This window comes from Ochlerotatus camptorhynchus, unplaced genomic scaffold, assembly GCF_037179485.1.
Source record: "Ochlerotatus camptorhynchus isolate MF236.1 unplaced genomic scaffold, CSIRO-AGI_Acam_v1.1 ptg000443l, whole genome shotgun sequence".
NCBI classification, from domain to species: Eukaryota; Metazoa; Arthropoda; class Insecta; order Diptera; family Culicidae; genus Ochlerotatus; species Ochlerotatus camptorhynchus.
Genome location: NW_027040929.1, coordinates 5455101 through 5475014, shown reverse-complemented (window position 1 = coordinate 5475014; position 19914 = coordinate 5455101). Strand labels below are relative to the sequence as shown.

The following is a 19914-nucleotide window of genomic DNA, read 5'->3' as shown; positions in this document are numbered from 1 at the left end:
TTGAACCATCCTGTAGTCTCCAGAGTCCATATTCCGGTCACAACTCTGAATACATTCTGATAAGACGTTTATGAGTGGTTTAGAAAAAACCGCGGAGCTCTAGGATCAGTTTCATGAATTGACCTATTTTACGAATGTTCCGGATCATCCGGTGGACCACCAAGTAGTCGCCAGAGTCTTAATTCCGAACACAACTCCGAATACATTCCGATAAGACGTCTATGAGTGGTTTTGAAAAAAACCGCGTAGCTCTAGGATCAGTTTCATGAATTGACCACTTTTACGGATATTCCTGAACTTTTAGTGGACCATCCTGTAGTCCCCAGGGCCCATATTACGGTCACAACTCCGAATTCATTCTGATAAGACGTTTATGAGTGGTTTCGAAAAATCAACGGAGCTCTAGGATCAGTTTCATGAATTGACCTCATTTACGGTTGTTCCGGATCTTCCGGTGAACCATCCCGTAGTCCCCAGGGCCCATATTCTGGTCACAATTCCAAATTCATTCTGATAAAACGTTTATAAGTGGTTTCGAAAAATCCGCGGAGCTCTAGGATCAGTTTCATGAATTGACCACTTTTACGGTTGTTCCGGATATTATAGTGGATCATTCCGTAGTCCCCAGGGTCAATTATTCGGTTATAACTTCGAATTCATTCTGATAAGATGTTTATGAGTGGTTTCGAAAAATCCGCGGAGCTCTAGGATCAGTTTCGTGAATTGACCACTTTTACGGATGTTCCGGATCCTCCGGTGAACCATCCCGTGGTCTCCAGGGCCCATATTCCGGTCACAACTCCAAATTCTTTCTGATTAGACGTTTATGAGTGGTTTCGAAAAATCCGCGGAGCTCTAGGATCAGTTTCATGAATTAGCCACTTTACCGGATATTCCGGATCTTCCACAGGATCAGACTTGTGTCCTACCGGAAACTGAATCGTCCCAAAAGGTGACCAACTTTCTGCTTAACAACTTCTCAGAAGACATCAGGAAGTTATCTCTTCAAATTGCCCGATAATCAGTGTTTGGTCCCAACTAGCTCTAATCCCATATGCTACGTGTATTCGTTAATGCCGGTTCCTATAGTGCGGTCCCTATTAACCGTACTATAGGAATCTTGACTGTATTTGCTTATTGCAACTTAGTCTTCTAGATGCACTTCCACCGTTATTAATTGAGAGCTTTCGATGCCTGTACCATTTTTGCATTAGTATAATTGTGTGGCAAGTACAATCATACTCTATGCTCAGGAAAGTTGAGAAATTTTCCAATCTAAAAATTCCCGGGACCGGACCACGGAGCGACCACCTACAGTATGGTCTTGCTCTGTAGCTGCACCTTTTCCGACTGAGCTAAGGGAGGCCCCAGTTTACTTAAGTTTTAAGTGTCATTTAACCGTATTTATTTCATATTGCATCTTGGACAAGTGCCTTATTGTCAATGGGAAGACCAAGAGAAAATTAGCCCTTAGTATCCAAAATAAACCTGATGGAAATAAAACGAAAACATCAATTCTGACATTAAAATCTCAATACCTTCTGAGAAAAAGGCATGGGAAAATGAAAAAAAAAAAACATCAACGTATCAAACTTGGCAAATGTCCCCTGAGGTCTACTGTTGCTTTCATTGCTGCAGACAGAATTTTATCATCCAGCACCGACTTGTCGTCCGTCGTCGTCGTTGTCGGCCGGATTGGCTGACAGGATAATTTATTTTACAACTGCGACAATTTCGCTTGGGTGCGCTCCAGAATAAAAGTGGCAGCCATATTTTTATTCATTGCTTCGCCATCCTCCCCAATTCATAAAACCTCGTCCTTATCGGAAACCATTCACAAAACACAGGAAAAACTTTGCCGAAATGAGGCATTAAATAATTATTCGATTCCACCCCTCACGTCACTTTTCTTCTGATTATGTTCCGTTTTCTTCCAGGAAAAATCGAACACTCCAAATTGGAAAATCAAAATTCATTATTCATTAGCGATCGAAATCAACTTTCCGCTTTGGCCCCTACTCCGAGAGGCTCGTTAGCAGCAATCAACCAGCGGACAGCTGGCCCTGGCTGAGTATGATTGGTTTCCTGCGACCCAGCCCGGTGACTCCTTATTATGTCCGCAAAGAAACGCACCCGAAATTCAATGAGGGGAATAGTAATTTTCCACTACCTTCCGCTTTTCTGGACTGGGGAAAGTGAGCAGGAGGTAGAACCGAAATTCAGCGGCCTTGGTTTTCCGCTTCATCGGATGCGCGCTTGTTGCGTGTGATTTCCAACAGACAGTGAAATCCAATTGATTTTTGTGTTAGGTAATTATAGAAATGTGGCATTTTTTCCAGAAATATCAATAATATTTTAAACATTTCCAGCTAACGAGAGAAAATGGTCATTTCCATTGATTGTGGGAGTTTTGGTAATGCCCCACGCAACCAGCAAAAGCGTTTCGCAGCAACAAGAAGAAAACGGTGATTAGGATCAGGGGAATAATAAAAATCAATTTGACTTATTCCGCTTGAGTGCGGGGCGTACACAGGTTTCCAACCATAGCTCATAAACAAAACAGAAACCGGTGAGAGTGAAAGGACGGAAAAAATCAATCGTCCACTACAGCAAACTGCGGCGAACTTAGTGGGAACTGAAACCAGCGACATATTTATTAGTGTGCTCTATCTGCACGCATAAATATATTTAGTATTTTTTTTTTTTTTGGTTTGGTTCCTTCCTCAAAGTATGACGACGGAGCCAAAAAGCGAATAAAATATGGGCTCATTAGCGCCACTGATTGGCAATTTAACTGCCAGTACCATAAAACCCCGCGTGGTCCCGAAGCGAACGAATCTCACTCCTCGTCGGGCCATAGTCTCGTGCCCATCGGGTGAAAGAGCAGCGAGAGAAATGGCGCGACGAAATTTATGGGCAAATAAAAATAGGAAAGGATATCGGTTCGGTGGATCGGCGTTGACATTTTGTTGTGATGTTTAATTAGTAGTGTGGCGGACGATTACAAGCCGGAGAAGGTCACTGTGTGGGGTGGATGGGATTTTTTCTGGTTGATGAACGTTATTTACAAAAAAACAACTCACTTCCGTCTTTCTATTACTTGATAGATGACATTAAAGTTCGTTCTTATGAGATGATGTTTTGGACAAAAAAAAGTTAGACAGCTTGTCACGGGAGTAAAGGGTAGGTGCACCAGTCATGGCTATTCGTTCCTATTATGGTGCGTTCCAATTAGTTTCCTTTTTCCGACCATGTTTCGTTTCCAGGAAAACGGGAAACTGCTGATGGCTCTTTCGGGGAATTCCCGGAAATCGGGAAATATTCTAATTCAGAGACCAGAAAAGTATAACGTTGAATTCATGACAATTACTCATCAGCATTTATTTGTTTATACTTATGTTGAACGATTTACAAATAGTAGCACCGGTGGTATAGTGATAAGCATGATTGCCTCTCACCCCAGTCAGCACCGTCGGGATTTTCTGAGGCATAAAATATTTGATCACGTCTTCCTTCGGAATGGAAGTAAAGCCGTTGGGGTCCGGGGGTCCATTAGTTAATGGGTCGATAGGTAGGGTCCAGGTGTGGGAGCTGCCTGTCTTGCGTTGGTAGCATTGTGAATCAGTAAGGACAACGAATGTAAGTATGTAACAGCTTAATTGATTAATTCTAATATTTGGTTTCTATTAGAAAACAAATCCGAACGTAATGGAAAAAGTCTGAACAAGAATCAAAGGCAGCTTTTTGATTCTTATTCCGACTTCTTCTATTACGACTACCCTCGGGAGTTTCTTTTGACCCAGAAGATATATCCGAATTCTTTCAGAAGTCTCTTCTTAGTTTCCTAGAAATTTTCCTCTGATTTCCTCAGAAGCTTCTTCCATATTTAAGTACTGCATTTGACTTAGGCTGGAAGGTTCATCCAAATTCTATAGCAAGCTCTTCTTCTCTATTCAAGTAGAATTCGACATCTCCGGAAGTATCTTCCGACATCCGAAATTTCTTCTGGCTTCCCTCATAAAATTCTTCTGATTTTCCACAGAAGATCTTCAGATTCCATAGAAGTTTCTTTTGGCTCCTCTGAGAAATTTATTGTAACTTACCTCCGAAAATCCTTCTCAATATAGTTGAAGATGCTAATTTCAAATAACAGACTAAAGTGGTAATAACAGATTAAAGTGGTAAATAATTTCAAATAACAGACTAAAGTGGTAATTTTTATACGATAGATGTGGAGATGAAAGTATAGAATTGATAGTTCCGTTAGAGTACGGCAGTGTGAAAATTGTATATAGAGAGTAGAAAGCGAGTAACGAGAGATGATAAAACCGATTTGTACCTTCCTAAAGTTGTCCTTGCTTGCGAAGCTCTCATCTTCAAGATGGAAGCGTCGAAATACGCGGAAAGAAGAATATGAGAACGGACGAGCGTTTTGCGGAGATGGGCAGCAACGTGAGGAGCATCAGGCGCACTCGTACAGGCGAGATGCTCCTGGTGCTCAAGCGTGGTGCTAAAGACCAGGGACCAACCTACCAGAAACTGGCAAAGGAGGTCGTTGGTACTGGGGTGCAGGTGAAGTCGCTAGGCTCGACTATCACCATCCAGGTCAAGGACCTGGACGAAGTGACGGAGGCGACTGAGATAGTCACGGCGCTCCGGGAACAGTGTGTCAAGTTGAGGTACCGCAAAAAGCGATTACCTTGAGGAAGGTACTGTTTTCCACCCAAGTGGCTACCGTCAGGCTCTCTGCAGCTGAGGCCAGAAAGGCGGTAGCCGCAGGGAGCGTGCAAGTGGGCTGGTCGGTTTGCCCCGTTAGTATTCTCCGACCGGTTACGGCTTGCTTTAGGTGCTTCGGTCAGGGCCATGTGGCTCGTGACTGTAAGAACACCGACAGGAGCAAGCTTTGCAGATGGTGCGGCTCGGAGGGCCATAAGACGCGAGGTTGCCAAAAGCCGCCGAGGTGCACTATATGCGCGGAGAAGGGGAATACCCCTACCAACCACATGGCAGGTGCCCCACGCTGCCCGGGGGCCAAGAGCAATGCTGCTAAGGCAAAGAGCAATGCTCAGCCATGTTCGAGGTAGTGCAGTTGAACCTGAACCACTGTTCGGTTGCCCAGCAACTGCTGCGGCAATCGGCAGCGGAATGGGGAGCGGGTGTCGCAATCATCTCCGATCCGTACCGCGTCCCAACCGGCAATGGGAATTGGTTCACGGACGCGTCGGGGATGGCGGCGATATGCACGATGGGGAGCTTCCCCATTCAGGAGGTAGTCGTGTCCAACTCGAGCGAGGGATTCGTGATCGCCAGGGTTATATATATATAATTACTTTATTTGTACAGGCTCAATCGAATAAACTTTACAGAGCCGAGTTATCCTTTGCGTTATACATTATTACTGTCTTAAATTTAAAGTTAAAGGAACTGGACCGAGTACTCGCGGTTGTCTCGAGGTTAGTGGAGATTTACAATTTTTTGGATGGGAAAAGGGAAGAAGGAGGTTTGAAATGTGGTTTACGATACAACTATTTAATTAATCCTAAAGCATGAAATTATTTCTATTCATCTTGGAAACAAACATTGAAAAAAAAAACCCCACACGTACAAAATACAAACTAAACACAAGGTTAATCCAACTTACAATCTAAGGTTAATATCCTTAAAGTAAACATATATGAGTTTCATAAACTCCAGATCGCGTCTAGCCAAAATATCCCGAACTGGAACATTAGGTTGTCTACCTCGAGCCCGAAGGGAATCATAAAAATGTGATCTGACTCCACGATACTCCGCACAAGACCAAAGGATGTGATCAGCGTCCTGGTAACCTTGTCCACATTCACAGAGATTGCTGTCTCCCAACCCCACACGGAACAAGTGAGCGTTTAGACAATAGTGATTGGACATGAGACGAGACATCACGCGTATGAAGTCTCGACTCAAGTCCAACCCTTTGAACCATGCAAACTTCGACACCTTAGGGATAATTGAATGTAGCCATCGTCCCAAGCTCCCTTCACTCCATTGATGTTGCCAGCTTACGAGCGACTGCTGACGATAAATAGAAAAAAATTCACTATAGGCGATCTGTCGATCATAAATGTCGCCTTCCATAGCGCCCACCTTCGCAAGTGAATCCGCCTTCTCATTGCCCAAAATTGAGCAATGCGAAGGGACCCACGCGAAGGTGATGATGAAAGAGCGCACGGATAAAGTACTAAGCAGTTCTCGTATTTTCAAGAGAAAATACGAGAAGTGCTTTACCGGCCTAATGGAACGGATAGCCTCGACAGAACTGAGACTATCCGTAAAAATAAAGTAGTGGTCTGGAAGAAGTGAAGCAATAGTTTCTAAAGTGTAGTGAATTGCTGCCAGTTCAGCCACATACACAGAACAAGGAGCTTCAAGTTTTCCAGAGGCGCTATGAAATTCATTAAATACACCAAAACCAGCGGACTCCTCTATTAGAGATCCATCTGTGAAAAACGTTCTTGCAGAATCAACATGGCCAAACTTTGCAGCGTATAATGACGGAGCAATCATAGGACGATGATGCTCTGGAATTCCGCGGATTTCCTGCGTCATAGATAAATCAAAATTCACTGTATTGCCGAAATCGGAGAAGACTACACGATTGGGAATATTTCTTGAAGGGCTGACATCCTGTGTTAAATAAAGGTAGTACAAAGTCATAAAACATGTTTGAGGATTTAGCTCCAGAAGCTTCTCAAAGTTTTTGATCACCAGTGGGTTCATTACTTCGCAACGGGTGAGGAGCCTCAGAGATAACTCTGAAAAACGGACGGATAGTGGCAACATGCCCGCCAGCACTTCGAGACTCATAGTATGAGTCGAGTGCATGCATCCTAACGCGATACGAAGACAACGATACTGGATCCGTTCCAGCTTGATGATGTGGGTTTTAGCTGCCGACTGGAAACAAAAACTACCATATTCTAGAACCGATAAAATCGTTGTCCGGTACAACGTCAGAAGATCTTGTGGATGAGCTCCCCACCACGTTCCGGTAATTGTTCGGAGAAAATTGATCCTTTGTTGGCATTTTCGTCTCAGATACTCAATGTGGGATCTCCAGGTGCATTTGGAATCGAACCAGACCCCAAGATATTTGAAAGACATGGAATGAGTGATCGGCTTACCCAAAAGTTGAAGCTTCGGTTGTGCTGGGCTATGCTTCCTAGAAAAAACGACCAACTCAGTTTTCTCCGTGGAGAATTCGATACCCAGCTGAATAGCCCAAGTAGACAAATTGTCCAAGGTATCCTGTAAGGGTCCTTGCAGGTCAACCTCTTTTGGCCCTGTGATAGACACTACGCCGTCATCTGCAAGTTGTCTCAACGTGCAATTGTCATTAAGACAATTGTCAATTTCTCTAACGTAGAAATTGTACAAAAGGGGGCTTAAACATGAGCCTTGGGGGAGACCCATGTAGCTAAATCGAAAAGCTGTAGAGTTTCCATGAGAAAAGCTCATATGTTTTTCTGACAGCAAATTGTACAAAAAATTATTCATTAATGGAGACAATCCACAAGCGTGGAGTTTCTCTGAAAGAACTTCAACGGATACTGAATCAAAAGCCCCCTTAATATCCAAGAACACAGAAGCCATTTGCTCTTTCTTAGCAAAAGCTAACTGAATTTCCGAGGAAAGCAACGCGAGACAGTCGTTCGTTCCCTTACCCCTACGGAATCCAAATTGAGTATCTGAAAGAAGGTGGTTCGTCTCAACCCATTTGTCGAGGCGAAAAAGGATCATTTTCTCCATCAATTTCCGAATACACGACAGCATCGCGATGGGCCGATACGAATTGTGATCCGACGCGGATTTATCAGGCTTTTTAATGGCTATCACCCTTACTCGTCTCCAATCGTCGGGAACAATATTGAGCTCCAAGAACTGATTGTACAAGTTCAACATGCGCCTCTTAGCGACGTCTGGGAGGTTTTTCAGCAAGTTGAACTTGATTCTATCAGATCCCGGGGCAGAATTGCCACACGAAAGGAGAGCGAGTGAAAGTTCCACCATTGAAAAAGGCTGACTGATTTCGTCTACCGAATTCGCGGTTTCGCGAGGAATCAACTGCGACGGCACGGAATCCGGACACACTTTTCGCGCGAATTTAAGAATCCATTGATCCGAGCATTCCTCGCTTTCGTTGTTAGTAGACCGGTTACGCATTCTTCGCGCCGTACTCCAAAGCGTATTCATAGACGTTTCGCGCGACAATCCGTCTACAAACTGCCGCCAGTAACCCCGTTTTTTGGCCTTGATGAGACTCTTGAGTTCGCGTTCAAGAGATGTGTATGCGTCGAAATGCTCGCGTGTTCCGCGTTTCCGAAAAAGTTTAAACGTGTCGGACTTTTTACGGTAAACCTCCGTGCATTGTTGATCCCACCAGAGCGATGGTGTTTTCTTACGAATAGACGATCGCGGCACCGGTCGTGTTTGAGCTTGAAGTGCGCTGTCGACAATGAGATTAGAGAGGAAATTATATTCCTCCAACGGCGGAAGCTCTTCCACTGACGATACTGTATCGTCTATCGCGGATTGGAACTTAGTCCAATCAACGTTACGGGTTAGATCATACGCGACGTTAACGGATTCTGACGAGTTGAACCCACTGGCAATCGAAATTTTGATCGGCAGATGATCACTACCGTGCGGATCCTGGATTACATGCCAAGTGCAATCCAACGATAGTGAATTGGAGCAAAAGGTGAGGTCTAATCTGCTACCATTCGAGGATGGACCAGCCAAACGTGTTACTTCTCCATTGTTAAGTATTGTCATGTTGAAGTTGTCGCATAGATCATAAATCAAAGTAGAACGGTTATCATCGTACAGCTCCCCCCAGCCTGTACCGTGGGAGTTAAAATCTCCCATGATCAACCATGGAGCGGGAAGTACCGCACATATGTCGAAAAGTTGTTTGCGATTAACAGAGACTCTAGGAGCAATATATACAGAAGCAATACAAAGGCTCTTACCTTTAATGGTAGCCTGACATGCGACAACTTCAATACCGGGGAATTCGGGAAGATTCACTCTATAGAAGGAATGGCACTTTTTGATCCCCAAAAGTACCCCTCCTCCACGTGAATCCTCACGATCCAATCGAATAATGTTAAAATCATAAAAAGGGAGATCAATTTCTGAAGAGAGCCATGTTTCACAGAGGGCAAATGCATCGCAATTATTGTTATGGACTAAATACTTGAACGAATCTAATTTCGGAATAAGACTTCGACAATTCCACTGTAGAACAGTGATCAAATCCCCGACCTCGTTTGGAAAATTATCCATCGAAGGAGATGATAGCTGCAAGAAGGGGCCATTTTGAAGTCAATTGCTTCAAGAAGGATTTCACAGTCGGAAGCAATGTGAGGACAATGCTTTTCAGAGGATCAGAAATGTTGAGGTATTTGAGAATACCGTCCACAATGTCATCAAATGAGAACAGCCCAGATGAAGAAGGAGTTTCTGTTCTTAAAATTGGGGCATCAGGGGTTTTGGATGTCCCCGGAAGAGGTGGAAAATCCTGGGTATAATCAGTTCTGCGGAATCCAGGAGGAGTAGAAGTCTCCTTTTTTCCACCACTCCTTGATTTGGGCAAGCTGATTTGGGGTTCTTGATCTGCAACTTTCCGCGAACGGATGCGCTTTCGTTTCCGGGCAGAACCTTCCGGAAAACTGAAAGAAACTCCCTCCTCAGCCAAGTCAGAGCCAGACTCGTCATCTGACAAAAGAGCGAAGGGATTTGTTTCGTTGGTCGATGGCTTGGCTGTCTTAAGCATTTCTGCAAAAGACCGCCTGGAACGTTCCTTAAGGGAGCGTTTCATTTTGTCCCCGAGCTGTTTGTACGCCGGGCACGACGAGAGAGCATGAGGAGGAGTTCCATTGCAGTACACGCATTTTGGTGCAGTAGCTGCGCAGGCGCCATCCTCATGCTTCTCCCCGCATGTGGAGCAGCGTGCCTTGTTGCCGCAGTGGGAGGCCGTATGTCCCAACCGCTTACAATTCTGGCAGTTCATGACCCGAGGTACAAACAACCGCACAGGAAGACGAAGTTTTCCCAGCTCGATGTATTGAGGAAGGGCAGATCCAGAAAAGGTCACCCGAAACGAGTCTGTGGGGGTAAAACTCTTTTTACCCTCGCTGAGCGATACTGACTTCATTCTATGAACGGCCAGTATCTTTACCGGAGGAAGCAAGGGGTTCTTGAATCGGCCAACCGCTTGCTTCTCCAGTATCTCGGGGTTCAGGCTCGCCTCAGTGACCACGCCTTCGATCTCCACATCAGAGGCTGGAATGTACACCCTATATTCCAGTGTGAAAAACTGGGAAACAGCAATTTCATTGGCCTGTTTCAGGTTAGCGACGGTCACACGAAGTTTGTTGTGCCTAACCTTCGTTATTTCGGTCACGGCAGAGAATCGCTTTGTCAGATCATCAGATATCTGAACAACATTCAAGGGTTTGTTTTTGGGCTGAAAATAGACAACCCATGGGCCAGTCGAGTCATTCGGGTAGGCCCGCAATCTGGAGCTTTTCTCAGCCTGCCCATTGTCAGACTGAGACGACGAACCATGGATGACATCATCATTTTTCTTAGATGAATGGTCATCCATGTCGTCTTCTGACAAAACATCCATTTTGTTCAACTAGTGGGAGCGCAAAATGCTCTCCCACTGAACGCACAGACACAATACACAGAAAACACTACAAACACAGAAATACAAAATGAAAATTTAACTAATGGGGGAGGAAAAGAAACAAGAAAAAAAAACAAAAACTTATCTGATAATTCTATACTACTACCACCGAGCGTTATATGTGTAGGCGTTTACACAGATGGCTGGAAGAGACGCGCTGCGTGGATGACCTTCGTTGTGGTGCACTTGATCGAGGCTCGGTACTCAGCGCACACAGGCGCACGATGATTGATGAACGATGTAGATGTAGAATCGGGTGCTCACACTCGATGATGATGATACGTGGGCGGGTATGCGTGAGCGCGTATGCGTGACCACGCAACGATGATGCCCAAATTGGTTTGCGAATTACCAATAGCACGGATTAATCGTTCCGAAAATGACACTTTCTACTACAAAAAAACTCACTTTTCGATCAATTTACCGGGAACTATATATGAATCGCCAGGGTTAATGGAGTATATTTAAGTAGCTGCTAAGCTCCGCCCAGGTGGTCTATCGAGTAATTCTCGCAGATGGTGGACAGACTCACTGCGGTACTTGTCGGCCTAAGACCGGTGGTCATTGCGGGCGACTTTAACGCATGGGCGGTGGAGTGGGGCAGCCACCACACCAACCAGAGAGGATGCATCCTACTGGAGGCAATGGCCAAGCTGGACGTTGTACTATCCAACACCGGCTCGGTCAGTACCTACAGAAGGAATGGTGCAGAATCCGTCATCGACGTGACATACTGCAGCCCGAGTTTGGAGGGCAACCTATACTGGAGGGTCGATGAGGGTTACACTCATAGTGACCATCAGGCGATTCGGTACAGTGTGGGGCCAGGTGAGAGGCGAGTGGCGGACGTCGTTCTTCGAGGAAGAGGTCTTCGGCGAAGCACTGAGGCGGGAGCGAATAACCCCGGATCTGACGGGGGAAGAACTGGTAGCAGCACTGACAAGGGCGTGCGATACAACCATGCCTAGGAGAGCCTATCCCAGGCATGGCCATAGACCGGTGTACTGGTGGAGTGAGTCGATTGCTATCCTCAGGGCGTCTTGCCTCCAGGCGAGAAGGAGGATGCAACGAGCTCGTACGACTGAATCTCGGGAGGAACGCCGCGTCGCTCTCCGAGCGGCTAAGGCAGCCCTCAATAAAGAGATCGCCAGACGCAAGCGCGCGTGCTTTGACAGCCTATGCCAAAGCGCCAACACGAATCCATGGGGGGATGCTTACAAAGTGGTCATGGCAAAGACCCGCGGCGTGACGGCACCCCCGGAGAGATCACCAGCGGTACTGGCTCCGATCGTTGGGTTCCTGTTCCCGCGTAGGGACGTAGACTCCTGGCCGCGGATCCCAGGCGCGGATCAGGAGAAGTGTCTAGAGTGACGAACAGTGAACTTGGCGGTATTGCCAGGTCGCTGGTGGTGGGCAAGGCCCTGGGCCCAGATGGGATCCCGGTTGTGGCTCTGAGGGCGGCCGTTGCGGAAAATACAGACATGTTCCGTTCTGTTTTTCAGACTTGTCTGGAAGTAGGCATCTTCCCAGATGCGTGGAAGCGGCAGAAGCTGGTGCTGCTTCCGAAGCCAGGAAGACCCCCTGGGGACCCGTCAGCATACAGACCCATCTGTTTGCTGGACACCACTGGGAAACTGCTTGAGAGGGTCATCCTCAACAGGTTGTCGGCCTACACCGAAGGTGTTAACAGCCTGTCAAGCAGCCAGTACGGGTTCCGTAAGGGCAGATCCACGGTGGATGCCATCCGCGACGTCATCCAGACGGCAGAGGTGGTCCATCGGAAACGAAGGGGCATTCGCTACTGCGCGGTGCTAACCTTAGATGTGAAGAACGCGTTCAACAGCACGTGCTGGGGGGCGATAGTCCGCTCGCTACACCAGCTCCAAATTCCCGGAGGGCTGTATAAGATTCTGGAAAGCTACTTCCAGAATCGTGTGTTGACGTACGACACAGAAGATGGCGAAAAATGCGTTAGAGTCACCGCAGGAGTGCCACAAGGCTCCATCCTGGGCCCGGTGTTAAGGAACGTCATGTACGATGGACTGTTGAGGATAAAATTCCCGGTAGGCGTGAAAATTGTAGGTTTTGCCGACGATGTCACGCTGGTAGTCTGCGGGGAATCCCTCGAGGAGGTAGAGCTGACAGCGGCCAACTGCGTCAGGCTTGTGGAGTAATGGATGAGAACCAGGAAACTGGAGCTCGCCCATCACAAGACGGAAGTGGTCGTAGTCAACAATCGCTTGTCAGTACAGCATGCGACGTTGACAGTCGACGGAAACACAATTAGGTCTGTGCGCTCTCTGAAACTCTTGGGGGTTATGCTCGACGATAAGCTCAGCTTCGGCTGCCACGTCGAGTACGCCTGCAAGAGAGCGTCTATGGCTGTGGGGGCATTATCCCGTATGATGTCAAACAGCTCGGCAGTGAATGCCAGTAAGCGTAGGCTCCTCGCTGGGGTCGTAGTATCTATCCTCAGATACGGCGGCCCTGCGTGGGCTGCGGTACTGGATATTGACAACCACAGGCAGAAATTAGAGAGCACACACAGGCTAATGTGCTCGAGGGTGGCCAGTGCATACCGCACTATCTAGAGAGAGGCTGTCTGTGTCATAGCAGGGATTGTGCCAATCAGCCTTATCATTAAGGAGGATGTGGTGTGCTATGACGCGAGGACCGTTCGAGGGGTGCGCAACAACGCGCGAGTTGTGTCGACCGCGAGATGGCAATTGGAGTGGAAAAACTCCACAAAGGGGAGGTGGACTTACCGCTTCATACCTTCCGTATCAAGCTGGGTCAACAGGCGCCATGGGGAAGTAAACTTCCACCTGACACAGTTCCTGTCAGGCCATGGCTGCTTTAGGAGCTACCTGCATAGGTTCGGACATGTAAGTACTCCCATCTGCCCCACATGTGCTGGTGTCGAGGAGACCGCCGAACACGTTGTGTTCACCTGTTCGCGAGCCAGTATCGAGCGCTATGCTAGCGATATGCGGAGCGGATACCAGTCCGGATAACATCGTTCCTAGGATGTGTGGTACCACCGAGAACTGGAGCGCGGTGGTGACTGCGGTCACCCACATAGTTCCGATATTACAACCACAGTGGCGAGCCGAGCAGCAGTTACCTACTGCCCGACTAGATCGTTAGAGTATTGCTAGAGAGGCGCCATAGCGCTACAGCGGCCCCTCCCACGAAGTAATGCCTTCGGGCGGTTCCGGGGAGGTCAAGGGCCAAGCGCACAGGGTAAGGTTTAGTGGGTCGGGAGTGAAATTCTCCCATCCCCATACCCTGAGTTCCTTCTCAGGTGTCTGTGAGCAGATTCCCCCCTGTATAAAAAAAAGACGCCGACAATATCGACATGGAATATAACTCAGAACAACGTTTGAATAAAACGAATCGATTCCAACAATCAACGAGAAATGCGGTTCGAAGGCGGGGAAAGTGTAGTACCCCCTTCACTTCCAAAAAAGGAAGCGAAGCTGGCAAGAGAGGGGGTCCGGGACGACTTCCTCCAACCCGTTGATACCCAAACTTTCAGCTCGGCCGCCGTCGATTTGAAGCTGCAGCCTCTGCCATCCTCAACAGTCTCCAACTCCGTCGCCTACGATAATTTCCGCAAAATTAACAGTGAACCATCATCCAGCAGGACAACAGCAACTAGAACTCTCGATTCGCCAAGCGCGAGGCCTTCCATGTCGACCCTGACCAGGGATGAGCCTCTGGCGGCAGTCGATGTGGACTGCTCGCATCTCCGGGCAAGTACCATTACATATGGCTCACCTAAAAAGCAGCCAAATCCCAATTCCTTCTCCACCAATCTAGGTCCCAGTGAAAATGCCGAGCCACCTAAGCAAAACGGAGACATCTTTACCGAAAACGACGAAGCCTGTTCAAGCTCTTTCAGTCCGTCCTACGGACACCCTCGTCGAGAGGAGAGTGATCGTGTAGTAACGTCCCCCTTCCCAGCACTGGGAGTGGATGTTCGGGGAGACAGGAATAGAGTAAGCCACGAGTGCCTTGCATCTCTTCAATCCACTCGGAAACCAGTCGAGTTGAACTACAACAGCAGCAACGCCCGGAAAGAAAAACAACGCAAGCCATCAAGCAGTCCAGTTCGACCAAAGTCCGGCTGCACCACTCCCATCACCGCAATCTTTACCTCAAAAAGAGAACGCACGGTCGTCTTCCCAGTCTTCTGGCGACACTGTGGTTTCCAACAACAAAGGACACACCTCTCCTTTGCAATGCAGTGGAACATATGTGGCCTACGTTCACACCAAAGTGAGCTGCAGATCCTGACCACGAAACATGAAACTGTCGTTATCTGTCTGCAAGAAACGAACGCTGATCATCACAGACTATCCACTGGTGTCTTGGGAAATAGGTACCAGCTTCTATTGAGTCAATGCTCAGTCCATGGCAGACAAGGCGCTGGTTTGGCTATCAAGAGCGGAACTCCTTTCCGTCAGATTCCAATACAAATCAACATCCAGGCAATTGCCGTTCAACTATACGCTCCAACTAAGATAACAGTCGGATCAGTCTATCTGCCACCTAAAGACAAAAACTATGCAAGATTATTCCGTGGATTACTGGACGAACTCCCGAAACCTGTACTGCTATTGGGTTATCTAAACGCACACCACACAGCTTGGGGCAGTAGGTTATGCCCATCAGCTTCAGTAGAGAGAAGAAGAGGTGAACAAATTTTAGATCTAGTGGTACAACACGACATGCTGGTGCTCAACGATGGTTCTCATACTCGGATAGATCTCACCACTGGTACCTCTCAAGCTCTCGACGCCTCCGTTTGTTCCACATCGATAGCTGCCAAATTCAACTGGAGGATCCTACCGGATTGCTTCGATAGTGACCATCTCCCAATTTTAATTGACATCTACGGTGTCTCAGATGAACCAAAGCATCGAGCTAGGTGGATCTACGATAAAGCTGACTGGGACCTGTATGAAAATCTAACTAGCAGAACTCTGCGTCAGGCCCAATCATCTCCATCTTGGCGGAGGCCGGATGTCTTCCCTTCCGACTAGCACTCATACAACGTCTTTCACCATAAGCAGTACGACTCGTTGAAAAAATCCCAATTACGATCGACTATCCGGTTGTAAAACGAGCTAAAGAACTCCTGCCAGAATCTGCAGGATTCTCCCTTCCGAAGGTAAGCAGCATTCACACCAACTCCACAAATCGACAATCATCTGAGAAGCAATATCAGAGCGGGAACAAACAAGGAAATAGTAATGCCAAAGTTCTTAGAGTTCCTCGCTGATCGCTACCACTTTCACACACAAGTTTTCACTGATGGCTCTAAAGATGGAAACTCCACTGGTGCTGGAGTGGTTATAAGTAGCGATCAATTCAGTTACTGTTTACCAGGTATTTGCAGCGTCTTCTCTGCAGAAGCATTTGCCCTTAACGCTGCTGCATCAAAGTTGCATAAACAGCAAAACACAATCGTACTGACGGATTCTGCTAGTTGTCTAAACATCCATGGATCCAATCTGTCGAAAAATCCGTAGAAGGCCGAAACGTCACATTCAGTTGGATTCCAGGGCACTCCGGCATTACCGGAAACGAAGAAGCTAAACAAGGAAGAAATGAAGCTGAACTCGACATCCCAATACCATCTCAAGTCATCATACATGCTATCAAAAGGAACATTTGGGCTGCTTGGGAATCCAAATGGCACCACAGCCAAGCTCAACTGAGGCATTTCAAACCCACATCAGTGAAGTATCCGGATCGCAAATGTGCTTCCGAACAACGCATTTTAACACGGATTCGAATAGAACACACTCGACTCACCCACTCGCATTTGCTGAACTGAAACTAATGTTCTGCCCGACAACAACTCAGCAGCACGAGACTCCTTGAACTGTGTCTCAGAGTCGGCGCACTACTGGGCAAACTGGAGGGGCTACGCGGATGAAAAGGCACTCAAGCTTTCAATTAAACTGAAACACAACGCGGATCAATTTAAACACTGTATTTCTCCAATTACCGATAGTGTGGATTGTGTGGTGTTGTGTTCGATTTTCTTGGCACATACCCTTGATGACGATGGCGACTACGACGACTGTAGACCAGCGAGCGCTCGTTGTGGTTCCGGAAAGATCCTTAAAGGCCGATCTTGTCGGCAAGATGGCGGTACCACCGCTCGGTGAAATACCGGTACAATTCCGACAATGGCGGACGAAACGAGGCTGACCGAACGTCGGCCGTAGTGCGATGGCGGGTTGGTTTTACCGGGCTGGTATAGCGGTTTGTGGAGATGGTTCCGATGCACAGGCGCTTCCTTCTGACGAAGCCGGTCGACGACGGCAAGGCCGCCCTCTGTCGTACCGGGAAGGGAAATTCTCCTTGGCGTTTAGGGCCTTCAGCCCGAGAACGATGTCGTTTACGGTTAGGTCAAGGTAGCTCAATGTCACCTAGACCGTAACGTGCAATAGCGGTCTTTGACTCGCCAACCAGAAAACCATTTGATTGGTTGAAAAGAAAGGTCCTAGCGAGGAGGTAACATCCATTAGTGCCTTGGACCAATTTAGAGGATGACTTGGACTTTACCTGAATCAGCTGAATTGGTGATTTCCACTGCACCTTGATTCACTACTCGCACTGTATTCTGTTAAAATGTATTCCACAGACACTTCTGGTCTACACGCTCGCCTGAGATAAAGTGAACGATGGCCGTTCTCTAAGCATCGCAGAACCCTTCAGCTCATCACCCGTGACTCCGTGTCACCATTTTGCCGCGGCCATGCGCGCCTTATTCAGCAGTCGGCCGTTAAGCATGGCCGTGTCGTCTGCCCAGTGGGTTTCACCGCAAATGTTACACAAGTTTATTTGAATGCTCGATCACATGGTGCATATTTAAAATATTGTATTGAACCTTTGTAACAGAACGGTTACAGAACAACAACCCTCCACCAATATGCAGATGTTGCGGAGTGCAACTATCAATGCAGCATATATTAGTCGAATGCAGGGAATATGCTCAAACACGAATCGCTTGCGGGATCAATGGATCATTAGCTGAAATATTGGCGTACAACCCACGGAAAGAGGCAGCAGTTCTACAATTTTTCAAAGATAGCAACCTATAAAATGAAATCTAATCTTAATAATTGCCATGAGGAATTCGTTATGTAATATATTTTTACCCGACACGAATGCCACGAAATAATATTAATAATAAGGAAAATTGAAATAATTTAACTGTGTGTGGAATGGTCTAAAAAATGTAGATTATCATGGAACTAGCTGACATCATAAAGAGTATTTTTTTTAAATTAAAACTAACAACAAAAATAATTCAAACTTATTAGATAAATTGTTCCTTTCCTCTTCTAATAAGACCAGTAGTTTTAGTATTTATAAGAAAAAGTCAGTTGCAATGCTGCAAAACTCATTTAAAAAAATTCCATACATTCTGAAGTCTAGCAGCAAAGTGCATCTTATTTATATGTTTCTAATACCTAGTTAATCCGATTAATACTCCATGCAACTATTAGTTCAAAACATCTGCACCCAATCTTCGAGTGGAATAGCATCCACTGATAAGGTCCATAAACAATCCGGTTGTCTTAAAACTTCGACAGCATCAATCAGAGTGCATCGAACCAAAGACGGTTGATGGGGGGGGGGGGGGGGGGGGAATGGCAATAAAACTCTTCTGGTGATAGAAGAGGAAGTGATTAGCAAAACTAGGCCAAACACGGCAGTTTGATAATTAAAACTTTCGACAACCCAAGTGAGGCGATCGAAACTTTTGTCATCACACTAACGGACGACGGCGCCTGAGGGATGATCACACTCACGCAAATGTCAAAGCCCCCAGTTCGTCATCATTTCACCTGAGCCAGCCCACATGGTCCACTCGAATCGGGTGAAAACAAAAAAGGAAGAGCCACCGGCTGCCTTCAGCCAGCAGGTTATGATTTGCCTAATTATTTCTCTAATTTAACCATTCATCTTGTCCCGCAAGATAGAGCCAACACTTTTATGGAGGCCATCAATTTTTACTTACAAAAAAGATCTTACCGTACGGGAGCAGAAGCCACTGCGTGCCAGTTGTAAAAGTGTAAAACCCCCCGTTTTTTTCCTTTCTCTCCCAGAGGAAACCAACCTCCGAATGTGACCAATTTCGCCTCTTCCGAAAATAACAGCAGTAACACTTTTACGACGCCCGTTGTTATAATTATTGCCTCCAGGCAACGTCGTCGTCACATCGATGGAAACGACCTGACTTAGCTCTCGGAGTTGGGATGTTTATTATTCTGATGTCTCGCTGAAATCGCTGCTTTCTTCTTTATTTTAGAGATTTTAGTCAAGAAAGCAGAGGTCGTTATCTTCGGATGGATCGTGTTGTGATTTGGTAAAGCAGGGTAGAACTCTTTCACCCTATATCATCTCGTCATATTCGGAAAGAGAGCGACGGCAATATAACGTGCAAATTTTTTACGATCCAATTAAAAATAATAAATTCTGGATTTCGGGAAACGGAATGAAATGTGGGATGATCCAGTGTGGTTTTTAGAGCGCCGGGGAAGAGAACCGATGGAGCCGTCAAACAACAATGATAAGGAAAAGTGAGGAGAAGCTAATTTGTCTCGAGTTTCATGTTTTATGACGAGGATTTAAGAATTCGCAAATTAATCATTTTAATTTGTAGGTTAAGCGAGACATGGGCCTTAAATTTCACATAAACTTTCGACTTTATTGCCGTTCGAACTTGTGAAAAAAAAGTTTTATTCGATGCCTAATTGGAATATAGCCTATATGATTTAATAATTTCATTCTTTACGTTCACCTGTTCCTTAAGTTCAACACGCTTCGATTCTTGTGCACTTTGAAATGTTTCCCTACGATTATCATACATTTAAGTATATGTTCCATTAAACTGACCATTATCATACATATTCCGCAAGGTTTCTCCATTCCGTTAACTTTCCGTAGCATTCAAAGAAATTGGCCAAACTCTCACTTATCCGCAATCAAAGCCACAATTAAATTGAATCAGCTCGTTGGTCCAGTTTTAAAAGCCTCTTCAATCTTAATCGCTCGAGTTGAACAACACACATTTACTAATGTAGGTCTCCCCCTTTTCTCGCACTGTGTTCGTCGTCCATTCAGCCACTTCCGAGATTCGATTGGAAACCAACACG

The 19914-nt window shown here is 46.4% G+C and overlaps 1 protein-coding gene across 1 annotated transcript in view; it reads left to right on the top strand.

Annotated features, from left to right (window-relative positions):
* LOC135711830 (uncharacterized) overlaps positions 1-3285 on the top strand; it is a 175292-nt gene extending 172007 nt beyond the window's left edge. The window contains exon 6 of the mRNA XM_065234782.1: positions 3267-3285. Coding sequence (XP_065090854.1) covers positions 3267-3285 — 19 coding nt within the window. The remainder of the gene's footprint in view (positions 1-3266) is intronic.
* Positions 3286-19914: the final 16629 nt, after the last annotated feature.